We start from the raw sequence: 18254 nt of genomic DNA on the forward strand, positions 1-18254 counted from the left end.
TGGAGAAATCTCCAACTCTTATACATATTTGCCACTGCTCGCTTCTGGGGTGAATTTTTATGGAGGTGAAGGAGAAGATGGTGAACGTGAAGAGAAGAATGCTAGCTTCCATTAAAGTAAACTGGTGAGAAACTGCTACAACGTTGAACGGATCCCATTGCCAGGGAGGTCCGATTCCAGATTTGAGAATGTTTACTAACACTAAGATAGTGTGCCTAAGATCAAAATGATCAATGGATACCATTTGTTTCCTTCAGAATCTCCGTAGATATTGTAGAAGATGTTTTAACCTTTCCGAGTTTATATAGATCATAACAGGTGCAATCCCAATTTTCCTACTTGCAGGCTAGGTAGTGGTAGGAATAAAGGAGGATAAGGGTCAAAACATTCAAATCCTATGATACTTAAGGATATGTATATGTTGACTTGTGACTACTGACTACGTAAGTCAAGTCGCTGAAGCAAAATATTAATTAAGAGCGGCTGGTCGACAGAAACTGCAACATTATATTGACTTGTCATTTTGTGCGTCTTTGGGTTGTATAAATCTACAATTAAGGGTTTAATACCTCCTCTCAGGTTGACTCCCACATCAAATGCTTCTAGCTTTTTGATACTCTCTTTTTAGTGACCTTCACAGGTAGGCTTTGGCTATGTGGTTCTGACTTACCCAACGGTTAGTCTTCGCCTTCTGCTCCATATTTGCCTTTCCGAGTTCTGTAGCTGGCAAGAAAAAGATCAAATTTAAAAAAGTAAAAAGAAGTTGCAACGGAGAGTCTGAAGTCATAAATAACTATGAGAGACCAGGGTTCTGGTTCCAACAGAGGCAGAAAATCCTAAGTGATTCATCCAAAAATCTAAACCTTTGACAAAAAGAGTTATTTGGATACCTATTAGCCCCTTGACAAAGGTCCTCGGTAGGTGCGAGTTGTGATAAGGATTTTCATGATGGCTTTGGCACACAACCTGAAAAATTGGGCAACATCATGATGGGCTGCTCGGCATGACGGACAATGCGAGGTTCGACAAACGTACCTTGAACGGAAGCAAGGCGCATCTTACTTAGATGTGCGGGTTGGCAAAACAATGGCAAGGCAAAGCCATGTCAAGCAGGGGCAAAGACATGGCAAGGCAAGGCGGGACAAGCAATGGCAAATGATACGGACAGATTTGATCAAGTCGGGGGCGACTTGACATGGGCGGGCAGCTGTGACAATGAATGTGTGCGGCTAAGTCAGCGGGCAGCGAGTTGTGGCAATGACATTGGCGCGGAGCAGTGTCAAAGGCAAGGTTGGGCGCAATGCCAGCCTTGGCACAAAGCAGTTGGGCGAAAATCAGACACATGTTGTGCACAAGCAGCAGTTGGAAAACATGTGCTTTAGCAGTTGGCAATTGCAACCTCTTCCAAGACATGCTGGTCATGGCCTAAAAAGTGTGCCCACGTTTTTGTACTTTGTCTTAACTTGTTTGCCCATCAGTTGGGGCTTGTCAACTGATTGTAGCCTTATAAATACTTGCCTAGGCTGTCCAAAACGGGGCAGAGAACTTAGTCTAAGGCATTGTGTAGCCAAAATTCGTCTAAGTCATTTCCTAAGGGTGGGAAAACCATTTTGGGGCAGGGAATTAGGGAATTCTTTGTCTTGGCCATAGGGTTGGCTATTGTGTTCTTGTATTCACATATTAATACAAGTTGGGAAGAAATTCCTGTATATCGTGTGTGCCTTTATCTACTGTTTTTGCTGTCTATTTTCTTTCTAAGTGCAAACGTCCCTAACAATAAAACTAAGTGTTGGAAAGGCTGAAGTCAAGGCTGGACTTGACTGCCACACGGAGGTGAACCTCGGGTTGAGTTCGAGTGACACAAATCACCCCTGTGACAATTGGTATCAGAGCTAGGTTGGATGAAGAATGGCTGGTGGCAACGCAGAACTGAGGGAAAAGGTTACTGCATTAGAGGCACTCGTCGAAATTGTTGATGAGGATCAATTTCTGACTATCTTGAGGCTGAGATGAACAGGCTGAGCCAGGAGTGCACAGATCTGAAAATGGAAAATGGGTTGCTGCGTCGTGCTGTTGGCAATGATGAAGCACAGCATGGAGCAGATCGTACCAAGGTCAGAATTCCGGAGGCTAAAGAGTTTAATGGCGCAAGGAGTGCCAAGAAACTCGAAAACTTCCTGTGGGATATGGAACAATACTTCCATGCTGCCAAAGTGCAAGATGAAGACAAAGTCCTCATTACGACTATATACTTGGTGGACGATGCAAAGCTGTGGTGGCGTACGCGCGTGGCAGATGATGTAAGTGCTGGTAGGCCGAAGATTGACTCTTGGGAAGGGCTGAAGAAAGAGTTGAAGGATCAATTCTTTCCTAGCAATGCGGGCTGGATTGCTAGAGATCGTTTGAAGAAGTTGAAACAAACTGGAACGGTCAGGGATTACGTCAAGGATTTTAGTACTTTGACGTTGGATATTAGCAACATGTCTGAGGAAGACAAGCTGCATAATTTCCTTTACGGGTTGCAGTCGTGGTCACAAATGGAACTCCGAAGGCAAAATGTGAAAGACTTTCCTAGTGCCATTGCTGCTGCGGATGCGTTGGGTGATTTCCGGTTGGGACAAGATGGTTCTGATTTCTCTACTACTTCAAAGTCCAAAAACGGGAACAAAGACAAGGTAAAAGAGTGGAGGAAAAATGGAAATGACAAGGGTAATGCTGTTGAGGGCAATAGCAATGAGAAGGGAAAGCAATGTGCTGGACCTTCGACAAACAAGGGACAAAACAGCAAGTTTGATGGTTGTTTTATTTGCAAAGGGCCACACATGGCGAGGGATTGTCCAAGAATTGAACGGCTTTCAGCGTTGTTTGCTGAAGAAAAGAGTGAAGACGAGACAAACGAGGAAGAACATGGGCAAGCAACAGCATATTTAGGGCCTATGGTGGTGCTGAAAAATGCGGAAGCTGCTTCGTCGAGGACGACGAATTCTTCTGGTGGGGGTGGTTTGTTAGCCCCTTGACAAAGGTCCTCGGCAGGTGTGGGTTGTGACAAGGATTTTCATGATGGCCTTGGCACACAACCTGAAAAATTGGGCAACATCATGATGGGCTGCTCGGCATGACGGACAATGCGGGGTTCGACAAACGCACCTTGAATGGAAGCAAGGCGCATCTTACTTAGATGTGCGGGTTGGCAAAACAATGGCAAGGCAAAGCTATGTCAAGCAGGGGCAAAGACATGGCAAGTCAAAGCAAGGCAAGGCGGGACAAGCAATGGCAAATGATACGGACATATTTGATCAAGTCGGGGGCGACTTGACATGGGCGGGCAGCTGTGACAATGAATGTGTGCGGCTAAGTCAGCGGGCGGCTAGCTGTGGCAATGACATTGGCGCGGAGCAGTGTCAAAGGCAAGGTTGGGCGCAATGCCAGCCTTGGCACAAAGCAGCTGGGCGAAAATCAGACACATGTTGTGCACAAGCAGCAGTTGGAAAACATGTGCTTTAGCAATTGGCAGTTGCAACCTCTTCCAAGACATGCTGGTCATGGCCTAAAAAGTGTGCCCACGTTTTTGTACTTTGTCTTAACTTGTTTGCCCATCAGTTGGGGCTTATCAACTGATTGTAGCCTTATAAATACTTGCCTAGGCTGTCCAAAACGGGGCAGAGAACTTAGTCTAAGGCATTGTGTAGCCAAAATTCGTCTAAGTCATTTCCTAAGGGTGGGAAAACCATTTTGGGGCAGGGAATTAGGGAATTCTTTGTCTTGGCCATAGGGTTGGCTATTGTGTTCTTGTATTCACATATTAATACAAGTTGGGAAGAAATTCCTGTATATCGTGTGTGCCTTTATCTACTGTTTTCGCTGCCTATTTTCATTCTAAGTGCAAACGTCCCTAACAATAAAACTAAGTGTTGGAAAGGCTGAAGTCAAGGCTGGGCTTGACTGCCGCACGGAGGTGAACCTCGGGTTGAGTTCGAGTGACACAAATCACCCCTGTGACAATACCTATGGTGGGATTTAGCAAGCACCTAGTAATTATACATAATTAGAAAAGCTGAGCACAAGCTAACCCAAACAACATCATTTGGAAGTAAAAAAAACGTAAAAAGTACTCTGCACGCTAGTTATGAAGTAGTTGCACAAACGGAGTAATAAAATTGCAAGTTTGCAACCATGGGAAGCAGTATAAATGGAGACTGAATAAGAGCATCATAAGAAACACACATTCTGCATCGTTAAAACCTCTTATCCGAGACACGGTTCAGTACCAAACGTCCAGTAAAGTGTATCAATGGACAACTCAAGCAATGTCAGAACACAAGCTAGAAATCACTTCGAATATCAATGGAGTTCAGAAAGAGTGCATTTGAGAAAACTATCCAGCCGCATGACAAAATCCATGTAATTACTCATGAAGTAACCAGCACATGATGCAATATAGCAACAACCAAATCTATGCATGGGACTTAAATATGAACCCAAATATAACCAGAGTATTCGTTCCAAAAGTGATATGGAACAAAACCACCTTAAACCTATCCTCTGTTTCAATTACAAAGTAAGATAATCAGCTAAAATCAGTTCTCTGGTAATTTCTCCATTGAAAGTAGCAGTTATCAAGATACAAGAAATATGGGAAAATGTGATTAAAACACAATGAAGGATGAAAAAGCTAAATCACAACTTTGAACTAACAAAATATCTAGCCTCAGAATATGACAGTAAAATAGGAAGTACAAAGGTCCTTGGCTGCAGTTCAGATACTCTTTCTGGCAGGACTAGGTAAATTTTGACAAGACAGAAAAGGTCTTTAGCCATCCAACAGTCGTAATCACCCTGCAGAACCATTTAGTCGATCTTCACTGATGAGAAAAGATAATGCACGAAGTAAAATGATGTGAGGAAGCCAATAGTGCCAGTTGACAGCATGATTGCGACTGCCATTATCAAAGAGTAGCCAAGGTAAAGTATAGCTGATACTGGGCCACTCAAGCTCTGGAGGTCAAAAACCAAGTAATTGATGGAGTACAGGAACACATAGAGAGCAACAGAGCCTGATGCATAGAATGCTTTCCACCACCACATCCAGTCCTCCACACAAAGATGCATATAAGTGAGCACGACTGAAACTTCAGCACAAACAGTAACCAACAGGAGGAGGACAATAAGCAGAAAACCGAAAACATAGTAGAACCGTCCAAGCCAAATACTAGAGAGGATGAAGAAGAGTTCAATAAAGAGGGTTCCAAATGGCAGAGTTCCAGCACCAAGAACAAGAAGCCAAGAGGGATACTTGCGTGCAGGGATCTCCCTAGGAATCTGGTTAGTCCGCACAGGATATGAAATAGGCTCAGCTCGTGTTCCAAGGTATCCTCCCAAGAGGGTGAGAGGCACTGAAATACAGAACCAGAGTGCTAAGAGAGTGAAAAATAATGAGATGGGGAGTGCTCCAGTACTTCTGCTTCCCCAAAGAATGAAATTCAGCACAGTGAGGATGACGAAGACAATCCCAGGAAAGAAGCACGCAGTTGACCAAGAAACCGATCTCCAACCTTCGGAAGTGCCCTTTATTGTTCTCCAAGCACGCACACTAACGTAACCAGCAGCAATTCCCAGGAAGAGATAAAGCAATATCATACCTGTTAGCAGCATTCCTCGTGAAGCTGGTGACATGAAACCAAATGCAGCAAAAACAATAGTGACAACTGCCATTCCAGTAATCTGAACCCCATCTCCAATCATAACACACAGTAACGTTGAGTGATTTGGCTCTCTAAAAACATCACCAACCACAAGCTTCCAACCAGAAAGCTCCTCATTCATCTGTGCCTGAGCCTCTTTATCCAATTCCTCATACTTGGTCAAATCCCTTCTAACTGTTCTCAAAAAGATAACAAAAACAATACCAGCCAGGAAAAATATTACCATCAACGAGTTGAGAATTGAGAACCAATGGACCCGGGCACCTTCCATCTTCAGATAAGCATCCCATCGAGATGGCCATCTAATATCACTTTTCACAAATTCAACCTCATACGTGAAAGACACTCTTTCTTGCTCTCTTATTATTTGAGACTTCTCAAGTTCAAGTGGACAACTTATGGATGAAGAATTGTCGTACATATGGAGTTTTGTCATCTTTTCTGGCTCATACTTGACACTGCATGGAACAACCTCAAACCCAACAATCTCAAAACCAGATGCTTTACTCTTGTCTGTCTCTGAAATGACACCCATACCTTCTTCACCAGTACCAATTATCTGAATTCCAGCACCCTCGTACTCGTGAATCAGAACCCTGAACTTAAGGTGGTTGATTATGTAATCTTCGTTACTGTTTTGTGGTGAGTAACCTACTGGAAACCCTGTCCACTGAATTTTGAGCCCATTTTGGTTGGCATATCTCAAAGCAGGCAAATTATCCAGAATCATGTTAACCTGGTACAGATCACGGGTCCTCTGCTTCAACAGCTTTACCTCATGCTCATTTAAGGGTGGGGTAGTACACAGGTAAATAGATTCATTGACATTCATCTTAAATCTATAGGGAGAGTTGTCAATCTGATCTCCCATGAGCAACTCTCCCAGATTCTCAGCACTTTTCTTGACTCCACCTGGGGGCTTGCAGTAAGGAAGACTATAGTAGCTGAATGGAAGTTCAGTTTCAATCGAAGTCAAAGAATTCACTTTGACAATGATTTCTTCACCTGTTGAATATGTATGCATGTAGCTTCCAGGAAGATAAAACCCATTACAGGCATGAGAAACAAGAATGACATAAAGGAAAACAGCCCAATATCTCCTCGTTGAAATCAACGGGGAAGCCATTGCTCAACAAAAACACCGATCGCCTGAAAACTAGTTTGATCCACCACAAAAAATACAAGATCTCTGTAGATTACTCCAGGAACTCTGCAATAAGGATCAGTGTTAATGATCTTCCTTATGATTGATCATGAAACAACTACATATCCACATTGATCGTGTTAGTGAACAGCTTAACAGAAACTCACACATATTATCGTACATATTGAAGTTGGTAGTAAGTTAACCACTCATTACGCAACTAATCACTCATAAGATCTAGACGCCAGTGAAGCAGAAGAAAATGAAATCCAGAAGTAACTCAAATCAAGCTAACCCAAATCCAACTAATACTAGTAGTGAGACACAACCAGATGGTCATGCTAGGCAGATCCAGCTACAGCAAGAGAAAGTGCACAAATTCTCAAATTTATGTATAAACAACAATTACACCTAGACTCAAGTATATTTTTCTGCACTCATTATGACAAGGAAATAGTTAGTGCAAAAATAATCCCTCTGCTACTACACTGAATCCTAAATCCACCTCTACGTATTGGATAAACTTTTCTGACTGTCAATAGAGCAAGAAACAACTTCATATCGCAATAGATCGTATTACTGAACAGCCTAGCAGCAACTCAAACACACTACTATACATATTAAATTTCATGATTTAAAAAGAAAAAAGAAACAACCATTCATTCAAATCTAACTACACAAATGAAATAACTCAACTAACAAGAACGCAAATCTAATGCTAGCACGAGCAGATCCACCTTAGTGCAGCGGATGCACGAACACACAAACACAGTGCTGTCTTCACTCGAATTATATATACAAAATTTTAATTAACAAATACGTATAAATTTATGCTAGTATATCCTAACTCATTTTAACAACAACAAAAAGAAGGATTAGTAAGTACAGTAACCTACACAGCTACTAACTTAAAATCCTAGATCCGTTTCTGCGGTATACTAAATAAAGTTTTCCTGCTATAAATAGAAAAGCGAACAAAGCGTAACTGGAGCATTAATTGAAGTAGATCTATAAATACAACAAGAAAGCAATAATAATCAATTAAATGGTTACCGGCGGAGTGAGTGAGCGATCTGGAAAGTGAGAAATGACGGTGAAATCGAAGGGGATTTGCAATTTGGCAGATGGGGTTGAAGAAAAGGGGGAAAAGGCAAAAGAGTCGTGAAGTGTAATCCAGAGGGCACTGGAGTTTGCAATAAAAACCGTTTGCGCGTGTTATATATGTGGGGACCTGTTATCGCGTGAGTTTCAATCAGGTTTTTAGATCTTGCTGTACTATCTGCCTTGATAATTTGGTAGATCTATCGCTCCTGTACATTGGGGACAAAAGGGGAAATATAGTTTTAACTCTCTACCGTGATTTGGGAACTAAGAGGGGTTGCTCTGATGGTAAGCAACCTCCGCTTCCAACCAAGAAGTTGTGAGTTCGAGTCTCCCCAAGAGCAAGGTGGGAAGTTCTTGGAGGGAAGGATATCAGGGTTCTATTTGGAAACAGCCTCTCTACCCCAGGATAGGGGTAAGGTCTGCGTACAAACTACCCTCCCCAGATCCCACTAAGTGGGATTATACTGAATTGTTGTTGTTGTTGTTGTACCGTGATTTGGGAAACTTTTGACAATCTCTAGCCCACAAATCTATTATATAATTTGAAGCCAAAAACTAATTATTATAGCTAGGCAAAGCCTTAGAGCGTGTTTTGGAAAGTCACATTGGAAATAAATTTGGATGTAATTGGGTGTAATTACACAGTTTGCCATATTTGTTTGGCCAAATAATTATTTGGTCAGCATGAAATTGGATGTAATTGGAGGAATGTAATTACACTCTCCAATTCTCAAGGAGGAGGTAAGAATTGATGGTAATTAGAAGGTTGCTTTTTAGTTTCTTTACTTTTTATTTTTATTTTTATTTATTTTCTTTATAACTTTTATTTCTATTATTTTAATTTTTTTATTTTATTTTTACTTTTAATTTTTTTTGAAATTTTAAAATATTTTTTTTTTATTTTTTTTTTTGAAATCTATTATTTTAATTTTTTTTTGAAATTGTAAATTTTAAAATATACTTTTAATTATATTTTTCTTTGGCATGTTTGTTTAGCCAAGTAATTACTTGGTCGGCATGTTGTTCACTTTTGAGTTAGAATTGATAGATTAGTTTTGGTTAATGCTATGACATTATATTTATAAAATATTAATTTATTTTATCAAACATGAATTCCACGATGTTTTTTACAAAATATATATAAATTATTTTTATAATATTAGTTATAAATATGTGATTGCTAATTAATATATATATGTACGAAAAATATACATCTTAAATACCAAATATAATATTATTTATACTTATAAAAATTTATAGGCATATATTTATTATATTAACTTTTAAGTTTTCTTAATTACTTAATTTTAAATTTAATCTAACTTTGTAATTATACTTGTACAACCAAACAGTAAACTTATAATTATACTGTAATTACACTATGACAAACAAACAGGTCATCTTAATTACATAACTATATAATTACTGCATTAGTAATTACATCAATTTACCCGGTGGCTTTCCTAACAGACCCTTAAAGGTAGGCACACCCTTTTCCTTTTACAGCATTTTGTCCGTACCATCACAAGCCCTTGTACCTCTTGTGCACTGCCTTAGCATTAAGCTCGTCGATCGAGCCTTCGCCGTCGCCGACGGTGGAGTCCACGGTGGTTAAAGCTGTGGTTGTGTTTGGTGTAGTAGCCATTTCGTTAAAATACCAAATCAGCCCCAATAATATTGTTAATATTTGATAAATTAAAATGCAAAGGACGTGGCTTTATGTAAAATTGATGTTTAAGGGGCATTTTTTGGGCGTGCAGTATTTTTAGTCGGGAAATGTCACCGGAAAAGGAGGGAAAGTGGGTGACGGTCGGTGGTCCATTATAGAGAGAAAAGTGTTTTGGACTGTAGTGGTCCTCTTAAGACTCTTTATATGTTTTTGACACGTTCCTCTTTTTTTTTGCTGTGTTGGGAGGAAATTTCGAGCAGTTTCTATAGAGAGTTCCGTGCCGGAGTTTCGCCGGAAATGGTGCCGGAGAAGAAGAAAAAGAGAGAGAGAGAGAGAGTTGAGAGCAGGCTTTGGTCTTAACACAATTTTGTGGTTGTATGGAGGTATGGACATACATTTGCAAAGAGAATATCCATATACATTTTTATATGTGTCACATAGCATAAATTCAGAGCTTGAGATTTCCATGCAAGCTTCTTCAATTTTATTTGAAGTTCCTAACCCACCTTCTCCCCTCCTAGCTAGTGATTCTCCAATATACAAAATAGACTGTACTATACAAAAAATATATTAAAAAGACTGTTACTATACAAAATAGATTATTATACAAAATAGATTATTATACAAAATAGACTGTCATTATACAATTTATATATTATAGACTGTCACTATATAAAATATATACAAAATAGACTGTCATTATACAAAAAATGAGTGTGCGCTTGTATATGGAGATGAAAAGAAAAAACCTAAATACCACTGAATATCCATTATGCATAACGTTGAAATATATACAAAATAAACGGTCACTATACCAAAAAATTATACTAAATAGATTGTCACTATACAAAAAATATACAAAATAGACTATCACTACAATTCATATACAATAGACTGTCACTATATAAAAATTATACAAAATAGACTGTCACTATACAAAAATTATACAAAATAGACTGTCACTGTACAATTTATATACAATAGACTGTGACTATACAAAAAAATATACTAAATAGACTGTCACTACACAAAATATATACAAAATCGACTATTACTATACAAAAAAATATACAAAATAGACATTTCGGGCTATTAGATGTAATATGTTTGGGCCGGAGGACATTTCGGGTCAAAGGGGAAAAACATGGGCTATTAAAATTTTGAGGGGCTATAGAGGGTAGTTTTCTCTCTATTTTTCTCATACATGGGCCTCTGCGTCTCTATCTTCGCTGTGTAGAAATGACACCGGGTATCCACTCTAAAGGCTACTATTTAGGAATTAGCCAACATATTCTAAATTTTAATTTTTCAGTTCAATTTTTTAGGGCAAAAATATCTTCAACCGTTCAATTGTCGCGCTGAGTCATTTGGTTCACTTAATACAACACTTATTTATACGGTGATTAATAATAAATTGATTGTTATGTGATAATTAATAATGAAAGAATTATTGTTCATCAATTTACTTATATTTTTAAACAAAAGACATTTCTATTTAAATAGTTTAATTTTTGCATTGCTAGCACCCGTATTCTATGTAAAAATTGCTTGGGCGACCAAATAACCTATACCTATTTTTTTTAAAAACTTTTAACTTGTACCCACTTTTTAAATAACTTCAGCCCCATTTCTCCTCCTCCTTCTCCTCCTTCGTTTTCTTCTTCTTTCTTCTGTTGCTGTTGGTGCAGATTATTTCTTCTTCGTTTTATCTCAATTAATATTCTTTCAACTGACCTAATAATGCAAAAAAATTTAATTGTTTGCTATTACAAAGCGTCCCAGAATGATCTAATATCTTTTTGAACCTCTGTATTGAAAAAGTTATAGCAAATTATGATAGTCTAGTAATACTTTCCATTTTCAATTACTCATAGTGAGCCTCTGAGTAATTGTAAACAGAAAGTTATTTTAATTGAAATAATTCACTTTCTTTTAGGTAATATTTGTAAACAGAAAGTTATTTTAATTGAAATAATTCACTTTCTTGCTTCCTAGAGCCTCTGAAATCTCCTAATATTATGAAGAAATTCTTTTCTTTGAATGAAAACCTCTAAATGTGTCTGAATCTTTTAATATTTTAATGCTACACAAGCTTTCTTTTTAATATTTTTTTTTGTTCAAACAATTATCATCAGCTGAAAGAATACTTGTAATAGCAAATGATGGTGTCTGGGACGCTTTGTCTGCATTATTAGCCAAGTAAAATATTAGTACAAACAAAAACTTCACCTCTAGAGCTGAAGTTCGACAGTTACAAAACAAAAACTTCAGCTCTAGAGCTGAAGCTTAGAAACAAAAAGCCAGTTACAAACAAAAACTTCAGCTCTAGAGCTGAAGTTTGACAGCTACAAAACAAAAACTTCAGCTCTAGAGCTGAAGTTCGCCAGTTACAAATAAAAACTTCAGCTCTAGAGCTGAAGCTTAGAAACAAAAAGCCAGTTACAAACAAAAACTTCAGCTCTAGAGTTGAAGTTTGACAGTTACAAAACAAAAAATTCAGCTCTAGAGCTGAAGCTTACAAACAAAAACTTCAGCTCTAGAGTTGAAGTTCGCCAGTTACAAACAAAAACTTGAGCTCTAGAGCTGAAGTTCAACAGTTACAAAATAAAAACTTCAGCTCTAGAGCTGAACTTCAGGCCCGGCTACTAGAATGCTGAAGTTTTGCGTGATTGTCGTTGCTACTTCAGCCCCGTATGCTGAAGTTATGCGAAAAAGCGGGTACGCTTGTAATTTTTTTTGCAAAACGAGAACAAGTTAAAACGTGACACAAAAAGCGGGTATAGATGCAAATGCCCCTTATTCTATTCAACATGTTATCTCATACACAATAATATATATAAATTCTCGTGTAACTTAACAGGGGTAATATTTAATATCGCCAATCAAATATTGCATTTATTATGTAGGGACTATCTTTTTCTTATGTACGAACGGAATACTATATTATCTTATGCAGGATTTTATGTTGGGATTAGCCGCTCCAAAACTACAACCAAACGATCTGGTCCTTTGGAGAAAATAAAAGGGAAAGTGCAAAATAAGCTAGAGCTAACGGGGAAAACAACTACTAACACCTGTAAAATAGTCACTAGACAAAATCCTCAAGTATATATCTTGTTTTCTTAAGGAGCCCAGTGTCAGCTTTGTGGGTAGTAATAGAAGAACAACAGTTTGATACAATTTGCTCTGGTTGTAATATGGACAAATTGAACAGGGAACCGAAAATAACTTATAAAGAAATGATCTTTTATTGTAATCTATGGAGTAAAAAGAACCTTTTACTTTCTCAATAATAAGGTAGAAATCTTGTTAAATCTGAAAGTGATGCAATTGCAGAATTGAGCCTTGAGAAGAAGCTGAGTTGGTAGAGTTAGTTAGTACTGGTAGAAGTTAGTTACAGTTTGTTATAAGAATTTAGCGGAAGTGAGTGGTAGTTAGCAGTATAGATTCCTTCATTCAGCTGAAGTGTAAGTATCACGACAATTGTATTGCACATATTCATTCAGATATAATAACATCTCTCTTCTCTCTATACTCTCTCTCTTACGAGTTAGCTAAATATCTCAGATCAGTCCCTAATTTAGCCTCATCTTCCTCGAGCTGCAGCTCCTGGATTAGTTCTTTTCATCTTAATTCTTCTTTGTTGCATCAATTAGTATCAGAACTGCTCGATTCTTGGCATCGACATGGGTCGGGATAAAAATCAAGACAAACCTATTGACCAAATGGATGGTAAAATTTCAGAAATTCAAGAACAGTTGCAGAAATTAATGGAGGGTATGACTAGCTTGACTAATCGAAATACACAAACTGATAAGGAGTTGTTTGAGATCAAGGAGGCCATTGGGTTCATTAAACAAAAGGGAAAGGAAACAGAGCAATTGGGAATTGAATCTCCATTTGACAGTGACTGTTCGATGGGCCAGAGTCGTCTGAATCGACCTCGAGAATTTCAAGCAGGCTCTACTCCAATTGGTAATTTCTTTACCCGATTTTCCAGATTAGATTTTCCTTGATTTTCTGGGTATGATTTGAGGTCTTAGTTGTATAAGGTGGATCAGGTTTTTCTATGGAAGAAATCTCTTTTGATGAGAGAGTGAAAGTGGCTTCAATTCATTTTGATAGGGAAGCCATTGCTTGGCATAGATCTTATATGAGGTCACGGAATACAAGTGTGTTCCCTACTTGGACTGAATACGTGTTAGCTTTGAATGAAAGATTTGGAGAAGATTTTGAAGACCCTATGGAGGCAATTAAGAATTTAAGGCAAATTAGAGGTGTAAAGGAGTATGAAGCTGAGTTTGATAGACTTTTGACTGAGGTCAATATATCAAATCAGAATACTATTAGTTGTTTCTTGGGGGGTTTGAAACCAGAGTTGAATAAAGCTGTTAAGATTCAGTCGCCAAGGGCTTGATGCAAGCCTATAGGATTGCTAGATTACAAGAGGGTGTTTTCGAAGCACAAGCTCAGTCTTGGGGAGTTAAACCTTACTTCAAACCACAGAACTCTATATTACCTACCCCTTCCTACTTTAAACATCATAATTACCAAAAACCTCCCATATCAAATCCTACATTTAAGAAACCTTTTGAACCAAATTCTAGTAAACTTAACAAATTGCCTGGTAGAAGGCTAACTGCTGCAGAAATGGATGAAAAATGGGCCAAGGGGCTGTGTTTCTTTTGCGACAAAAAATATGAACCATGGCATATTTGCAAGGCAAGAAAACAGATATAATGGTAGATGTGAATGATGAATATGGAGTTATTGGTGAAGATGAATTGGAGCAAGGTTTAGAAATTAATATAGAATCGGATGAACTAATGACAATCTCTCTGCAGGCATTTACTGGAGTAACAGGTTATCAGACCACAAGGGTCACTGGTTATCATGAAAAGAGACCTTTACAAGTGTTGATTGATATAGGAAGCAAGCACCCACAATTTTATTGATGAAGAGGTGGCCAGGAAATTAGGGTGCAAGCCTAGTCCCATAGCTGAACAATCCATAAGTGTAGCTGATGGAAGACGAGTGCAAACTGCGTCAGTATGTAGGAACTTGCAATGGCTGCTATGGGGCACTACATTCTCTTCAGACTTTTTACTCCTGCCCTTGGGTAATGTTGATATAGTATTGGGAGTACAATGGTTGAGTACTCTTGGTAGAATCTTATTTGATTTCAAAAATTGAGCAATTGAATTTGTCTATCAAGGAAAGAAACATGTGCTGAGAGGGGCTAGCAGCAAGCTGAAATTAACTAAAACCAGCACTCTGAATAAAAAGCCTGTGGACGATGCTCAATTTTTTATGATGTCTTTAATCACAAATGCGATAGAGGGTATTCATTGTAATAGCATACAAGTTTCTCAAGGTAATGAGATATCTCTTATTTTGTCTACCTTATTGGAGCAATATACTAGCATTTTTGAAATTCCTACTGTATTGCCTCCCCATAGAGGTTCCTTCGATCATAGAATTCCTCTCATAGATAAAGCAATACATGTTAGTAAGAGGCCTTAATAGATATTCTGGAATAAAGAAGGATGTCATCGAGAAGCTTGTGCAGGAACTGTTGGATTAGGGAGTGATACAACATAGTATCAGTCCTTATGCTTCTCCTGTTGTTTTAGTGGGGAAAAAAGATGGTAGCTGGAGGCTTTGTGTTGATTACAGAGATCTAAATCAGCTGACTGTTAAGGATAAATTCCCTATACCAATTATTGAAGATTTATTAGATGAATTGGGGGGTGTTGTGGTTTTTTCTAAAATTGATCTTAGAGCTGGTTATCACCAATTAAGGATGGCTGTTGATGATGTCCATAAGACTTCTTTCAAACTCATGAAGGACACTATGAATTCTTAGCTATGCCATTTGGCTTAACTAATGCTCCATAATCCTTCCAAAGTCTTATGAATTCTGTCTTTAAACCCCTTCTCAGGAAGTCAGTCTTAGTCTTCTTCGATGACATATTAATTTACAATAAAAATATGTCTGATCATATTATGCATCTAAAGGTTGTGTTTGAGTTAATGGCATGACATCAGCTGTATGCTAAGCCATCCAAATGTGCTTTTGGGGTACATGAAGTGGAATACTTAGGGCATTTTATTAGTGCAAAAGGAGTGGCTACAGACCCTAAAAAGATTTTAGCTGTTAAACAATGGTATGTTCCCACTACTGTAAAATAGCTGAGAGGATTTTTAGGATTAGCAGGTTATTACAGGAGATTCATCCGAGGTTTTGGTGCAATTTGTAAACCTCTAAACGAACTGCTCAGAAAAGACAACTTCAATTGGACAGCTGAAGCTACAACAACTTTTGAAAAACTGAAGAATGCCCTGGTGACTGCACCTGTTCTAGCCATGCCCAATTATACGAAGCCTTTCATTATTGAGACTGATGCAAGTGAAATAGGCATTGGTGCTATCTTGATGCAACAGGAGACATCCAATTGCCTATATTAGTAAGTCACTGGCTCCTAAACATCAATCTATGTGTGTTTATGATAGGGAGCTATTAGCTCTCATCTTTGCTGTCACGAAGTGGTCACACTATCTCCTAGGAAGGTACTTTATTGTCAAAACTGACCAGAAGGCATTGAAATACCTGTTGGAGCAAAACATACATACAGAGTTCCAAGTAGCTGGAATCTCTAAGCTCATGGCTTTTGACTTTTCTATTGAGTGTAAGAAGGGAAATGAGAATAAGGTCGTTGATGCTTTGTCTAGAAATAAGGAAGCTGAACTTCTAGCTATTTCATTGTTGTCCCCTAATGATCCCTTATATGCTCAGATTAAAGAAACTTGGTCTTCAGATGGTGCATTACAGGAGCTAATTACAAAATTACAAGTTCAATCTTTCAGATCTTATACTTGGATTAATTCTCAGTTGAGGTGAAAAGGCAGATTGGTTGTAGGTGCAGACCATCAACTCAGGCAATCTATTATTACGTTGTGGCACTCTACTCTCCAGGGAAGTCATTCAGGCATGGATGCAACAATCAAGAAGTTAAAGTCTCTATTTTTCTGGAAAACTCTTTCCCAGGATACTAGAGAATTTATTAACAAATGTGACATTTGTCAAAGGCATAAGTATGATGCATCGGCTTATCCTGGATTGCTGCAACCTCTTCCAATCCCTAAAGGTGTTTGGACTGATATTTGCCTTGATTTTATAGAAGGTCTTCCTAAGTCTAATGGCAAAGAGGTGATTCTTGTTGTCGTAGAGAGGTTGAGCAAGTATGGGCATTTTATGAGTTTGCAGCATCCTTATACTGCTCAGTCAGTGGCCAATGATTCCTAGATAATGTTTACAAGCTTCATGGCATGCCTGTTACAATGACAAGTGATAAGGACCCTATATTCCTTAGTTCATTTTGGCAAGAATTTTTTGCTCTACAGGGTGTCCAGTTACAAAGATCCACTGCTTATCACCCTTAGACTGACGGTCAAGCAGAGGTTTTAAATAGAACCTTGGAGACTTATCTTAGGTGTTTTTGCTCTGACAGTCCTCGCAATTGGTCAGCTCATTTACCACTAGCTGAATGGTGGTATAACACTACATATCATACTACAATCAAATGCACTCCTTATGAAGTTTTGTAGTCAGAAACCTCCAATACATCTTCCCTATTTGGTTGGTGAAGTTGTTACTGATATGGTTGATCGATCAATAGCTGCTAGAGAAGCCGTAATACAGCTGTTGAAATTCCATCTGGCCAGAGCTCAGCAGAGGATGAAAGACATGGCTAACAAGCATAGGTCTGATAGGAGCTTTGTGGTAGGAGATTGGGTTTATCTGAAATTACAACCCTATAGACAAATCTCAATTGCTTCCAGGCCATTCAATAAGCTTGCAGCAAAGTATTTTGGTCCTTATCCTATTACTGTGAAGGTTGGAGTTGTTGCTTATTGGTTACTACTACCTGCATATGTTTTGATTCACCCAACATTCCACTTGTCTCAACTTAAGAAATGCCATGAAGTTCCTGCTACCATTTCTCATCCACGCGTATTGCATTTATCCAGTCCTTACTGTCCTGATCCTGAAGGCATCTTGAGCAGGAGGTTGGTCAAGAAAGGAAACAAGGATGCATGTCAAGTCTTGCTTAAATGGTCAGGTGTTGATGTTGCTCAAGCTACTTGGGAGTACCTCACTGACTTACAACATAGATTTCTTTCCTTCACCCTTGAGGGCAAGGGTGTTCTTGATTAGGGAGTATTGATGCAATTGCAGAATTCAGCCTTGAGAAGAAGCTGAGTTAGTAGAGTTAGTACTGGTAGAAGTTAGTTACAGTTTGTTATAAGAATTTAGCGAAAGTGAGTGGTAGTTAGCAGTATAGATTCCTTCATTCAGCTAAAGTATAAGTATCACAATAATTGTATTGTACATATTCATTCAGATATAATAACATCTCTCTTCTCTCTATACTCTCTCTCTTACGAGTTAGCTAAATATCTCGGATCAGTCCCTGATTTAGCCTCATCTTCCTCGAGCTGCAACTCCTGAATTAGTTCTTTTCATCTTAATTCTTCTTTGTTGCATCAGAAAGATTTCGAATTAAATTTTGAATTTACACAATTAGTAACCTAAAGAATAAAGTTCATTATGATATTAATCTCTTGCTTTATA

The 18254-nt window shown here is 38.4% G+C and overlaps 4 protein-coding genes across 4 annotated transcripts; 3 read left to right on the forward strand and 1 right to left on the reverse strand.

The window, feature by feature from the left end:
- Positions 1-2009: 2009 nt before the first annotated feature.
- On the forward strand, positions 2010-3017 carry LOC138873134 (uncharacterized). The gene has a single exon (XM_070151572.1). It carries the CDS (start codon positions 2010-2012, stop codon positions 3015-3017), a length of 1008 nt encoding a protein of 335 aa, XP_070007673.1.
- A 1547-nt stretch (positions 3018-4564) lies between these two features.
- Positions 4565-8031, reverse strand: LOC104238146 (transmembrane 9 superfamily member 12). The gene is made up of 2 exons (XM_009792435.2): positions 7900-8031; positions 4565-6912 (listed from the first exon to the last, which is right to left on the reverse strand). The coding sequence occupies exon 2, from the start codon at positions 6826-6828 to the stop codon at positions 4849-4851; it is 1980 nt and encodes a 659-aa protein (XP_009790737.1). The 5' UTR covers positions 6829-6912; positions 7900-8031; the 3' UTR covers positions 4565-4848.
- Positions 8032-14325: 6294 nt separating this feature from the next.
- Positions 14326-16520, forward strand: LOC138873135 (uncharacterized). Its single transcript, XM_070151573.1, has 6 exons — positions 14326-14499; positions 14549-14738; positions 14835-14993; positions 15253-15437; positions 15668-15786; positions 16064-16520. Exons 1-6 carry the CDS (start codon positions 14326-14328, stop codon positions 16518-16520), a joined length of 1284 nt encoding a protein of 427 aa, XP_070007674.1.
- A 693-nt stretch (positions 16521-17213) lies between these two features.
- On the forward strand, positions 17214-17837 carry LOC138873136 (uncharacterized). Its single transcript, XM_070151574.1, has one exon. The coding sequence runs from the start codon at positions 17214-17216 to the stop codon at positions 17835-17837; it is 624 nt and encodes a 207-aa protein (XP_070007675.1).
- Positions 17838-18254: the final 417 nt, after the last annotated feature.

This window comes from Nicotiana sylvestris, chromosome 7 (assembly GCF_000393655.2).
Source record: "Nicotiana sylvestris chromosome 7, ASM39365v2, whole genome shotgun sequence".
In the NCBI taxonomy this organism is placed as follows: Eukaryota; Viridiplantae; Streptophyta; class Magnoliopsida; order Solanales; family Solanaceae; genus Nicotiana; species Nicotiana sylvestris.

Excerpts from the sequence above, each read along its gene's own strand:
- LOC138873134 (XM_070151572.1), top strand. The coding sequence starts at position 2,010 with ATGAACAGGCTGAGCCAGGAGTGCACAGATCTGAAAATGGAAAATGGG.
- LOC104238146 (XM_009792435.2), bottom strand. The coding sequence starts at position 6,828 with ATGGCTTCCCCGTTGATTTCAACGAGGAGATATTGGGCTGTTTTCCTT.
- LOC138873135 (XM_070151573.1), top strand. The coding sequence starts at position 14,326 with ATGGCATATTTGCAAGGCAAGAAAACAGATATAATGGTAGATGTGAAT. Across the intron at positions 14,739-14,834 it reads CTTTTTACTCCTGCCCTTGG|GAAAGAAACATGTGCTGAGA; the intron begins GTAATGTTGATA and ends TTGTCTATCAAG. Across the intron at positions 14,994-15,252 it reads TAGCATACAAGTTTCTCAAG|TGGGGAAAAAAGATGGTAGC; the intron begins GTAATGAGATAT and ends CTGTTGTTTTAG.
- LOC138873136 (XM_070151574.1), top strand. The coding sequence starts at position 17,214 with ATGAAGTTTTGTAGTCAGAAACCTCCAATACATCTTCCCTATTTGGTT.